Raw genomic sequence first — 13,718 nt, 5'->3', positions numbered from 1 at the left:
TTGATTAACACAACATATGGACGACCCAGACTGGAACTAAATCTGCGCTGCCATTTAGAATATGCGCACGCTTTTTGTTTTACGGACAATTTGATATGTTAGATTTACTGCGTTCACCTGCAAAAATAAAAAAAGAACTATCAGCATTTTTTTAAAAGTTGTGTTTTGACACAACAAAGCTCATTTAGTGCTGAGGGCAAAAGCATGACTGATACGTGATACTGACAAACAGAAGCGACAGCGGAAGGAAAAGAAGTGGTGGAGATTGCTGCTGAAAGTTAGTTTGAACTCACATTTTCAAAATAAAAATGATGACCCTCTTCATATGTTCAGAATCCTGCCTTACCAGCATTTGTTGTGTAGTGGAAGGCGCCGAGTGGGGAGAATTTTTATAGAGTAACTTGGTCTTTCTGCTGGGATGTTGTATCCCTTTCAGCCCAGTTTGGCCTAGACAGTCAAGGTTGGAAGCCTGCCTCCAAAATGATCTAAATTGTGTCGATGGAGGCGTGCAAACGCTTGGGGGAAAAAAATCCCACCTCAAATGTTTAATAAGGAAAGCTCAGGTTCAGAGAGGTGAGGGTCTCCTTAAGTTAAAAAGAGGAGACGGTTCTCAAAACTCAAAACAATGTAAATACAAGACCTTCAGGAATAAAGAATAAAAAATATTTATTTTCACATTCACAGATGGAGTAAATAAGACTATACAAAACTTTTCATGAATACAATAATGGGAATGAAATTACATGGAATGTAGGAGTGATTTTTTTACATGTCATAAAAATGGCACTGGGCACATCTTGCTTTCTCCATATATTGCTCTTACGCCTGTCTTTCCAATTTCCCATAATAAACAACTGTTCGCGGTTTCTTTAACGTACAACCATAAACAGGAAACATCATGTACAAAAAGTAGACATACCAGTACCGGTAAGTGTTTCATTTGAGTTGATAAGAAAATCATACATAAAAGTAAAAAGAGTAACGTGTAAAACTAAATAATGCTACAATAATCAGCAGAAATAGCAATAAGCCACATCATCACACTGCAAAACACACATTATAATGGAACACTGATGTGAACAGGGAAACTATATATTTCATTCACAAAAAAATGTCTTTTTCATAAAATGAAATATTTGTAATACCACGACTGGGGTCAAAGACATAAATTTCAACCCAATAGCAGTAGCCAGATTGTGATTCTTCAAAGGCTCTCTGAAGAGTAAAGTGAAATTGGTCAATTTGAAAATTAATTTAGCTCTTTTTTACAATCTGTCAACAGGTTTTTAAAGGCAATTTACACAACTTTGTTACTTGTTGTGTTCAAGTACCAGTAAGTAAGACGAACAGAAAAGGTTTCCAAGAATCGGACCACATACTTAGGGATGAGCACAGACTTGGAAAAAGAATAAAGAGATCTTATTCAGAGAGGCACTGAATGACAAATGTGAGAACAGAAAGGAGTCTCTTGACAGTACAGATATATTAGCTCCAGGTAACACTAAAACCATAACCCCTGAAATGTTGGAAACAACTGAAAAATATAGACATGCAATAAGAATTAGGCCCATATATAATGTATTTCTCAACTTACCAAAATATAATTGGCTGGCACATGTGTGCAGACCTGATACACAGTAAGCCCAACAGCTAAGAATTATCATCAAGAACTTGAAGTATGCACATTGAAAGGTATTGTTCATTAACATTCTGGAATGCTGGACAAGAACATATGACCTGACCCTCCATGATGACAAATTATCACATCTAATTCATTGGGCTTATTCGCTAAGCAAAAAATAGTCACTTGGCCACTTGCGGCCATGAGAGAAGCTTCCTCTATATTCACGACACTATCATATTGTGCAAGGTTGTTTTTGGCCGCAGCTTGGACATGTGAACGTACTAAGTCCAAAGTGTCGCGAAGCTTTTGCTGCTGTTTTATGGCAAAAATGACTAACATACAATTAGTGAAAAGTCGGCTATGGTGCGGCCACCCAGCCAAGATACGGTCGCCGGTCAGCCATTGGTGCGGCCACCTGTCCTAGGTGCAGCTGAAAGCATAGCCTAAGAGCAGCCATATAATAAATGTACAAACAAAAACACAAGACAAACCCAACTCTCAGCGTCTGATCAACCGACAAGGGGATAAATTAAGGGGATCATTCATGCTGTTGTAATACTTATTCATAGATCGCATCAATTCGCTGTAAAAGATGAGGCATGTTTTTCATTGTTCTGTCACTTTTGACTCCCACGGCACTTTCACCTGACCCCTATCTGACCTCGACGCCGCGTGTAACTGGGTCATCGATCGATATGAACGCTCTTCCGGTTAACTACCGGTACCTCTCTTTCCATACATCTAGGCACATCATTTCATTCTCAACATTGTCTTCCTCTACCCGCTTTCCATCTTCCAATGCTCTCAACTCCTTCTCACACTCAAACGTATATATCCTACAAGTCATCTATCATACCCGCATCAATATCTTCATCAGACCAATCGTCCAGTACCATTTCACTTACATACTGAACTGTCGCTTGAAATATTTGAGTCTCTTCTTGCTTTCCTTTTCTTTCCCTTTACAAGCTTTTCTCATCTCCATCTCAATCCTCTTTTCTTCTTTTTTTCTAAGTCTGTCTTCCTTCCGTTTTTTCAACTCCTGTTCCTTCTTTTTTTTAAACTCCTCTCTCTTTTTCTCTCTCTCTTCTTTCATACGCTTCTTTTCTTCATGTTTCTGTGCTTTCTCCACCTTCTTTTTCTCCGTTTCCGCTTTCCTTTTCATCTTTCTTTCTTCTTCTTCTTTTTCAATCAAAATGTCAATAAATTGCTGGTCACTGATAAGAGAGGGCGGTTGCTATGATGTCAGATGCAGACTATAACTAAAAAACTTTCTATCCTAGGTGCAGCCAGTCTGGCCGCATCTGGCCCAACATGAAATATAGCATGGTTTACATGCGGCCACCCCCATTTCTCTTCAGTTTGCCTTAAAACCAACTTTTTCTACCTACCAATTTCATTACCAAGTATTTTAAAACATATCCATACCAAAATACAAGTAAACAAATATTCATATTTACAAAAAAAAAGAAAAATTCAACATACCCGAAATTTTCAATAGACTATGTTTTCTGATATGTCAACTTTGACCTGTCGTGACGGCTCGCCGTAACCCAAGAGACGTGCCGTCTAAACACGACGCACGCGTTGTTAAACCACAGGAAACTGCTCTGATAATTTCGAGTGTAAATTGGCCGCGAGGTGAACGCGAGACTCTATTCCATTTGCAAGTCAGTCATACCATTTGAATGATGGAAGAATTATTTAATATTAGCCACAGAAACACATTTTTGCTAAATCAGGCTTTCACATATATATATGAATGTATACACAACACACTTATCAAAACTGTAGCTTAAGTAATATGACACACTAACAGCCAAAACATGAACAAAATGTTGTAGTCGTGGCATACATGGTACATACATAATATATTCAAAATATCCACAAATACCAAAACAAGTTATTTCTAAAGGAATGTAGCACGTGTACTACAGCATAGACTGAACCTTGCTGTATACACTGTATACACTGTATACAGTTAGTATACACTGTATACAGTTAGTATACACTGTATACAGTTACAGTGCTGTCCACTTATCATCAACCCACAGGAGAGCAACCTCCTCCAAACAGCGACTTAGTTTGTATAACAGAATTTTTCAATAAACAATACCCTTTAACAACAACTTTTTACTCTAACAGTAACCTTTGTTGCAATTAATTGTCTCCTCACCAATCCCCCCCCCCCCCCCCAAAAAAAAACCCAAACCCTTAACTTTTGACAATTTGTAGTAAACAGTGTGAACACCGAGATTGGCCTAAATTCCTAGAATGTTTGCATCCCTCCTCTCTTGTTTATCACCTGACAGCTCACAACAACTGACTGCTTGGGCGGAAAATACACAATGCTGAGTACAGGAGCTCTCAGTTGACACCATGTTGCAAAGAGCAACCTTCCCTCAAAGTCTCTGCAGGCTGGAAGGAAAAGTCTCAGCAAATGTGTATAACACTACCGCCCAGCGATCGAGCATCAGTTTAATCCGTTATATATCATCATCATCCCATCATTCGATTGGGACTCATATTTGCATGTGTTTGTGTGTGTGTGTGTGTGTAAATTCAGTTAACAACAATCTCTGCCTAAAAGGAACCAAAGCTTGCTTCCCAAGGGGGTTGCTGTTCGCAGAAACTGCTGTATATTCTATAATAAACATGTATGTAATGAATTGTAATGACAATCACAACCTGGGACATGTACATTTTCTTATACTGTAAAATACTTCTTTCTAGAATGGAAGTGAAAAGCAAAGGGGAAAAAAATGATCATTCCAAGTTCATCATTTTTAAGAAAACATGTGATTTCAAAAACATGTTTTTTGTTGAGAATAAAGGTAAAAGCAGAATCGCTGTTTCAGAAGCTATGAACAATCCCCATTCCTTGGTACAACCATTCTATAATTTATGTTTCACACTTATTTCATCTATCAGACCTTGACGTTTCACATCATCCATTTTAAGAATAAAGGGTCTTTGCTCATTGCTAGTTAATCTGCTTGGGATCTCAACTTTAACCAGTGGAACCATTTCAACCTCCTCCTCTACACTTTCTAGAGTAGTGCAATCATGAAGAGGCTGAACTGCAATTGTGACTCTGTACTTCTCATCCACTATTTTAAAACGGTAGCAGTTGGAACTTGTTGGGGTGACCCTAGCAGTGTTTCGGAACTTCTCTATCTTTTCTGGCAGATTACTTCCTGTTACTTCCACCTCACCTCCAACACCTATGAAGCACCGAATCCCCACAATTTCTTCAAATGAATCGTATTTTGTTGCTCGAAGATAAATGTCCAAGCCTGTACGATAATCTTCTGCTTCCCTATTATTTCGATTGAAAAAGCGGATTCGTCCTTGAATGTAAATTTCCGAAGTAGGAAGGTATTTTGACTTGGTGATGATGTAAACCAAAGGAGACGCAAGAATTATGGCCTCCGTACTCGCCAAAATTGAGTTTTTCTGTCGGTGAAAACCCATTTTGAGCCACATGTCGTGCTTAAACATGACCTCGTCTCTTTTCAACGCAAAATGGTCCAGCTTTGTCCTTGAGTAATACCGGTGTCGATCGAGGTGCAACTGCAGCTCAGGGTGACCCAAGTCAAAGTAAATCTTTTCAAGTGAGAAGCGGTACGCCAGATGCATAATATCCTCATTGATCACCGCGTCACCATCCGCATTCCACACCATCAGACTCGCGCCGGTGTTGTCCGCTAACCACTTCAGTTGTGGCACCGAGTTGTGGGTCAAGGAGAGCCGGGCCTGAAAATATCACAATACAAGGTTTTAAGTTGGTTTGAGAGAGAGAGAGAGAGAGAGAGAGAGAGAGAGAGAGAGAGAGAGAGAGAGAGAGAGAGAGAGAGAGAGAGAGAGAACCAGATCATAGTAAGGGGGGAAAACAAACAAAACAAAGATAAACAAACTTATAAATAGAACAACAACAAAAAAGGACTGCCCAGCAACACCATCAAATTACATATAGTTCAGTATGGGTGAATTTGAAATAAAAGTTACAAATAGAGCTCTATGAAGGTAATGCAACATTTGTAATGAAAGATTGATAATCAAAGGCATGCAAACAAAGTTACCGTTTCAGTCACAGTTCCTGCAATTTGATTTGTATAGTGAATAAAATAGTCTATTATATTCAAAGGCAAATTTTTGCCTTACACAAGAGTAACACATCTTCAAACATAGCATCAAAAGGAATTGGCAAAGTCCAGTAACTAATATTAATAGACTGAGCACATCAACAAACTCACACACTGCCCGAAGTCACAATATATTAACAAGCTCACACCACACATCACGCTGACAACCACAGCAAAAATGATCTCAATCTTTCACTGCCCGGTCAAAAGTTTACCCACTTGGAAAACGAGGAGCTGATTTTCAAAATCCCACTCTTGAACCATGTCCAACATGTCCCACACCATCTCCCAGGTGTAAGCACTTTGGCGCATGTCTGTTTGCGTGGCCGTCGTCCAACCCAGGGAGAGTGTGCATCTGTAAAACATAAACCCACAAATAATTATACAAGGATCACAGCTCAAGAGATCTTCAAAACAACTGAATTGGAAGAAAACTGAACCAGGAATGCGGTATTCTTCCTCAAGGGGCTGAAACTGAGACAATACAATGGGAAGGTGGAAAGAGCGAGTCAGTGAGCAACAAGAGTAACTGAGAAGTTATAAGACCCTTTTATCAGAGAGAGAGAGGGGGTGGGGGGACCATAAAATATCACTCCCCAATAATTCAAAGCTATGCCCCTATATACAAAACTCAGTCCATTATTTGTGGTAGATTTAGTCCAACATCAACTCGAGCAGGAGGAAAGGATACTTGATATTTCAGACAATTAACTAAAAGTAAAACTTTTGTCATTGTCACATTGACATTCCATGACATGACCTAGAAATTCATGTCTCCTTTTAGGACGGAGTAAGGCTATTCCAAAGAAAAATCTACCTAAAGCAACTGTAAACTCAGATAAACAGCATGTATCACAATTAAATCTTAAACTTGAAATGTCAAAACTCAAAGTGTCAGATTCATTCTCAGATAGGGTTGAGTTTTTAACAGCTTCATCTTGACAACTCATGTTCATCGGCAGGGAAAAAGCAATGTCCAATAAGAAATATGTGAGGCATCGTGGTGAAATGAGGCGCTTCTCAAAATAATGAAATCAAACAAAAAGGCATTTTTCACCACTTAGGCAATTTTATGGAATTCTTGTTTTTTGGCTCAACATCTATTATGTTCACATGAAAACACATTCCCATGTTGTTTTTACCGAAAAATGATTAAAGGCACAAAATATATAATTTTTCAGTATTCAAGGACTATCAAGGTATTGAAGTTACCAAACTTTGGCATCCATTTTCTCGCTAATTTTACAACAAAAAAACAGGCGACTCCATCTCTTTCCCTCGCAAATATCTCAACTTCAATTCAAGATGGACGGGTATTTTTACATTGAAAGCAAGGAAAACGAATAAGCTTGCAGATAACACCAATAACTCCACATGCCCAAAAATTGACGAGCACCCGATTCAAACTTGTGACACATATATATAGCTCCATTTCCATAACAGACAGAGCATTTGGAAACCAGCAAACCAATGCGGATGAAAATATCAAGAATGCTGTTGCTTGACTTCTGTCATAGGCTACTTCATTGCATCACATTGATGCAAGCTGCATCCTACGACTGATTTACGACCGACATGACCTCATACTACATTCTGATTACATCAGTTCTCACAAGAAGTCATCATCATACAGATGTTATACACCAATACTGTTGCTTGTCATTTTTACAGACTGAAAGCGATTAACATATATTCAGCCAAGAAATCTCTCTATTTGTAAATTGAGCTCACACCAACGTAAACACAGTGACTCTACATCCTAATCAAAGAATTATCTAAATCTAAAGTCTGTAATGACCAGAAAAACAAAAACAAAATCTCTGGTACTAACCTGGGAAACAGTCTTTTCTGTGTCTTTACAAAGCGCTGAAGATCTATCACTGTTGGTCCTCCATGGGGCCCTTGTAAGACATCAGCATGTATCCAAACAGGATATTTCATAGGGTTCTAAAAAAATACATGCAAGAAAGTTATTTTAAAAAATGACATTGTAGTCAAAAAAGTAATATCAGCTTTGTGAAATTCAACCATTTAGCTAAATGATAGATTTATGTCCTGTTACATAGGGCTCACCTTGAACAAAAGTAAAACCAAATAGAGACAATTTCTAAACACAAAAGCATTTTTGCAAGAGAAAACATTAGCCCTCAATGCATCATTGAAATCTTGAACTGTACTTCACTGAAGAAGTCTCACAAGTCCTGCACAACTGTTGGCCTCCAGATTTTCCCTTCAAACATCAAAGAAAAAAAGTTCTCATATTCGCCCTTTTCCCCTGCTTATAATTCGCTACAAGTAAGGAAACTCAACATCTGCTCCCCAAGCAGTACATTTATGCATTTATCAAACAATTTGAGCCCCCCCCCCCCCCAGAGCAAAGAGTTGGTCCCCTGGGGGATGACCGAGGAACAAGCTCTAAAGTCAGATTGTTAATGACATTAATCTAAATAGCTGCCAACTTTTCAAAAAAAAAATTTTTTTAAATAGATTCCACCTAGGCAGTGGGTGAAGATGATGTGCACTAGCCGAGTAACGCCCTTCACTAACACTTTGCTGCGTTCAATAAAGTTAAGCTATTCAATGGAGAAGTGTAGCAAAAGACCTCGCTGCTGGACTTACGGCTTTGTTCTCACTATTATTCACAGATTCAGTCTTGAAAATTCATAATTTTTCATCATCATCAGCAGCAATAATAGAAAACAAAAAGTACTTATTTTCTAAAACAGAAATGGACTTCCGTACTCAGAACCTCAAATACATACTAAATGTGTTTCTACTTGTCACAAGAGTGACTGTTTGAGTTAACCAAAAAGAAAATTCACTAAATGAGTCTGGTGGAACCGTAAGTACTTACCAATTCATTAAAGTCTTTTAAAATCTGCAGGGATATTTCAACAGATTCAATTGAGTGGAAATGAAGTTTAATGCCTTTGGATCCAAATTTTATTTCTTGTAGCCAGTCACTCAAAGTGATGTCACTGTTGGTCTTTGGTGGTCGTGCCATGACAGGGACAAGTGTCTGAGAGGTGGTACCGTGGCCTCGTAATATCACATCAGCAGCAATCATGTCAACTTTGTCATCTGAAGGACACAAAAGTTAAATCAACAAACCTGTACAATTAAGGGGGAACTGTCTGACTTTAGTGAAGAAAAAAGAAAAGACTAAATTTTGTTCAGAGTACAAAGTAGGTTACGTCTGTTACATTGTCTTAATTGAAATCTTTAAATTAGATATATATATACAAAAACACATTCCATTTACCACGTTCATGAAGAAGGCCAAGACCTTATCATATCACATTTATCAACATTTTAGCGTGATCGGTGTCAGTGTTCCAACGGGAAAGAGTCTCACTCAAATCATTACTCAAAAATAACAAACATAAAGAGAACATTTTGAATTCAACTTTAAAGAGCCCAGTAATGAACTGAACTGTAATATAATTTTGAACATTTTTATTCCATTTTATTAAAATTTAACTCTCCCATCCCCCACCCCACACACACAGTGCGCAAAATGTAAAGCCGTTGTCCCACATACCGGGAAGCAGTTGGCCTACACCAGTAGTTGTACTATATTTGTTTCTCTGCAAAAAAACATTCTGATCATTATGTTATGAAATTTTCAGGACATTGAGAAAATTGACAAGTGGCAATTGCACATGTTCATCAAAATAGGGATCAGAATTGAAAATAAAAATATATGCACATTCATCACCCGAATCCTCATTGTGGCAACACTATAAAGCAGCACTCCCGCTAGGTCTACTCTACTCAACGATTTTAAAAAGTTCTCAGTCCAGCCATTGTAAACAAACATATTTCCACGCTATAAAGGCCACATAAACCAATGAAGAGGAGGGAAGTTAAAACTTTAAAAAGTGTGTATGTTTAAAAAAGTGATCCTTCCCACATTGTTTTTGTTGCCTTGTTAAGTCCAGTGGAACAGCTTACTGTCACCAATTGGCGTCCCGTGAGGGGGGGTTGCATTAAATCTAGTTACTTCAAATCTGAAAAAAAAAACCACTTTAAAGAGCATTTTCTACTCACCTTTCATCGCAGCCTTAACTGCTTCCCTGCTGTTAACTTCTCTGGCCCATCTAACTTTACTGGCATCCCCATCCTTATTAAAGAAGACAAGGCAACCAACATCAGGACCAACATCGAGAAAGGGAAGTCGAGGAACTAAAAACTTCGGAATAAAACCTGGGGAAAAAAAACATGAATTTCAAAACTAATTTGCGATCAAAACCAATGCAAAGTAAGATTAAATTCAATATATTTTTTATGCATTTGGCACACATTGTTAACTAAATGATAGGCAGTCCAAATTGATGAAAAAAACATTGTTGTAATGTTTCATTTTTATGCAACAAACATTTTAAAACATTCACATTTTTTATATAAATATAACACAATAATCAGCCATAAAACAGTTGCATATTGTACACATTGAACAGAGCTGTTATAAATTATAATGTGCAAGGAAGACGGTGCCATTACATTTATAATAATCATATTTAATTCAAAATCATACAGGTTACTACTTATTTACTGCATGATTTAACTGTTACAGAAATTCCAGCGCAAGCTGGCACTTTTAAAAGTTCAAAGTGCATTGTTAGGGCCTTATTTTTTTACTTTTGACTTAATTGACTGATTCATCAGCCAAGTGGTTAAAGATTTCTATACAAATTACAGTCATACGACACTACCTCCAGCCCCAGCACAATCAAAAACCATATAAAATTCACCTCACCTTCATTTACGATATAATACAATTGAACCTGCCATGACGGCCACCTGTACAAACAGGCCACTTTCCATTTCCCCCTTGCATTTTTTATAATTGAACTGTGTAAAACAGTCACCTGTCCAACATGGTCCACCTTATTTTATCAACCCACTGTCAAATTTATCTGCCTCAGGCGGCTAGGCGTGGTCACTCATTGCCCGACGCTTTGCCATAAATGTTGAATCGAGGAAATTGTGGACGGGCCCTCATATTCATTCACCTGTCGTTATTGTTAGTCCCCCCAATGAATATTTACCCAAGTTGACCAATGGGTAGACCTAACAATACATTCTCAACTGCTGGTGAGGAAAGCGTAATCCGTCATAACTGAAAGTCCCGCCCACAACTCATGTACAAATCGTATGTGTGAGGTGGCTGGTCACTGTTTTGTTTACCTTCCACTGTAACAAAGTAACAATGGACGTTGATGTGAACTTGCGATAGAAGCGTCGCTGGTTCTCCAAGTGGTGGCGACCCGTGTGTTTGTTTTACCATGGCACTCAGTCTACATTGTCTTACTTAAACAACATTTCATTTATTGCACAAAATCAGCAACAAAAAGAAAGCTAACCAAAAAACAAAACAGCAACACAAAAAAAAATTCTTACACTACCCTCCCACTTTTAATAAAAAGAAAACAATAACCCATTTGAATCAGCCTTACGGCAGTCTAAAGACTGAGATCAGCCCCTGTTCAGACTTCGGAAGAGAATTATTTGCTTTAGACTTCATTTTGATCAGTCCTGCTATGACAGCCACCTGTGTTATAACGTCACTTTTCTCCTTGATAATGGGTGGCTGTTTTACACAAGTTTGATTGTATGAAGCTCGAGCCCATGATCATAACTATTGACTGATTTATCAGCCAAGTTAAGATTCATAGAATTACAATTAGTCAAACCTGTGTAAGACGGCCACCCATTGTCAAGGAGAAAAGTGGCTGTATAAGACAGGTGGCCGTCTTAGGCAGGACTGATCAAGATGAAGAAAACAAATCCCATTCCCAATCAAAAGTAGCCGCATTATTGTTGTTTTTGTTGTTGGTTTGTATTTTCTTTGTTATTTTTATTTTGTTGCTGATTTTGAGCAAGGGTGACAATAAAATGAAATGTGTCAGACAAGGAGGACCAAGTGCTATTGTAAAACAAACATATGGGTCGCCACCACTCGAAGAACGAGCGACGCTTCTGTCACAAGTCCATGTTGACGTCCATTGTTACTTTGTTACAGACTGGGTAAACAGTGACCACTCATCTCACTTACGATTTGTGTATGAGTTCTTGGCGGGGCTTATGGGTTATGAGGGATCACACGCTTACCTCACCAGCAGCTGGAAATTGGTACCTATTGGTCAACAGTGGGAGGGGCCTATGCAACATGGTTGGTTGGAAGGACTACCTAACAACAACGACAGGTGATTAGATTATGGCGGCTCGCCCATAACGCCAGGGGTCAATGCACAATTAATGACAAAATGTAATGGAGTCACTAAGGTGGCCGTCTAAGACAGGTGTTATTGCTTAGTGTGATAGGGGTTGTGTGTTAAAATATGATGGCCGCTGCCGCGTTGAACAGGTGCCCGTTTTACACAGTTAAATTATATAGAAAAAACGCAAGGGGGGAAATGGAAAGTGGCCGTTTGTACAGGTGGCCGTCAGGGCAGGTTCGACTGTATAACTTATATTCGACACTAGACGATATCTAGATCTAGCTATCTACAGGCTTCAGCACAAATGACAATGTCAATAAACTATCAAAGTGTCTACGTACACGGTGACCGGGCACCTAGTCTCAGTATCTACAAGTCTACACACACGGTAACCGCAATGAAAATAAATCAATATTTGTCCTGTGCTGTCACTTGATGCAAAAAAAAGAAAGTCATATAAAGGCATCTTGTCGGGTTCGCCATCGTGACCAGTCAGTGAACCTGTGTGTTCGCGTCACATAATGAGTACCGGTTGGGGTCACCAAAGTTCATTCAAAGCAAAGTATATGTAGATCTATATGGGCTCCAGAATGGGGGGATTATTGATTTTTTTAAAAGGTACAGTCGGGGGAGGGGTGGGGTTGAAGGCAACACTAGATCTAGATGACAAAAACTGAACTGCCCGGTTACCTTGTACGTGACACTGAGACTACATGCCCGGTTGCCGGTTACCGTGTACATAGATGTTGAGGCTACATATATATATGCCCGGTTACTGTGTACGTGACACTGACTGAGACTAGGCTACATGCCTGGTTGCCGATTACTGTGTACAGACACTGAGGATAGGTGCCCGGTTACCATGTATGTAGACACTCCGATAAACTATTATTTTAAAAAACAATTATAAATATAGCCTATAATATCATCATATAATGATATGAATATGAATGACTATGACAAGTCAAAGCTTACCTCCATTTATGATATACCAAATATATATAATGAGGCTTATGCCCACGATCTGGAAAAGAATATATTTCTTGAAACTTCTTGGAACTGCCGGCATGGGAAATGGCTCTCTTGAATTCCGCATTGTAACAGTTTCAACGACAAGCTGTTTCCCTCGACTCAATGAGCTTGGAACAGTACCTCAACAACAACAGTGTCAACAGGACTCTCTGCTGACAATCAAGGACATAACACTGTACAAAAGACTGCTGTTCTTACACAGAAATCCAAAAACAGTAAGTGTTTCTAAAACTGAAAGATGAAACTGGAGGGGACAAAAATTGGAGTCAGTAAAAGTTAGATTCTCTGGTGTTCAAGTTCACAGTCATTTCCTTTTTGCGTTTCCTTTTTCGCCATAGAGACCGAAAGTTGCGGTACTACAGCGTTTACAAACAACCTTTCCCTTCCGGCTTCCGGTCACAGAATTAGTGTAGAATTCTGTGCTTCCGGTAAAAGTTTTTCCCGAAGTTTGCCAGTTTGCCAGTTGGAGCGGCGCACTGTTTTTGGAGAAACCGTGAACAGATATTGTGTATGTTCGGTAGTTGGTGGAATGGAAGAATCAAAGTTTCCGTATATCGAACTCAAACTTTCCTTCCAAACCCCACCACTCTTTTTGGATCTCTGAAAACGCATTCTTCACGATATGTCTTGTTCTTTCAAGTGAAACCTCCGGGTTCTGGCTGTAGAGCAGCAACAGTCAACATAAAAGCGCCT

At 38.9% G+C, this 13,718-nt stretch overlaps 1 protein-coding gene across 1 annotated transcript; it reads right to left on the bottom strand.

The window, feature by feature from the left end:
* Nucleotides 1-645: 645 nt before the first annotated feature.
* Nucleotides 646-13,401, bottom strand: LOC101863315. Its single transcript, XM_005090041.3, has 6 exons — nt 12,969-13,401; nt 9,820-9,975; nt 8,624-8,850; nt 7,601-7,716; nt 5,989-6,124; nt 646-5,380 (listed from the first exon to the last, which is right to left on the bottom strand). The coding sequence occupies exons 1-6, from the start codon at nt 13,087-13,089 to the stop codon at nt 4,520-4,522; spliced, it is 1,617 nt and encodes a 538-aa protein (XP_005090098.1). The 5' UTR covers nt 13,090-13,401; the 3' UTR covers nt 646-4,519.
* Nucleotides 13,402-13,718: the final 317 nt, after the last annotated feature.

The sequence above is a fragment of the Aplysia californica genome, unplaced genomic scaffold (genome assembly GCF_000002075.1).
Source record: "Aplysia californica isolate F4 #8 unplaced genomic scaffold, AplCal3.0 scaffold00012, whole genome shotgun sequence".
NCBI lineage: Eukaryota > Metazoa > Mollusca > Gastropoda > Aplysiida > Aplysiidae > Aplysia > Aplysia californica.
The sequence above is the reverse complement of the archived record's forward strand: the minus strand, read 5'-3'. Positions and strand labels throughout refer to the sequence as shown.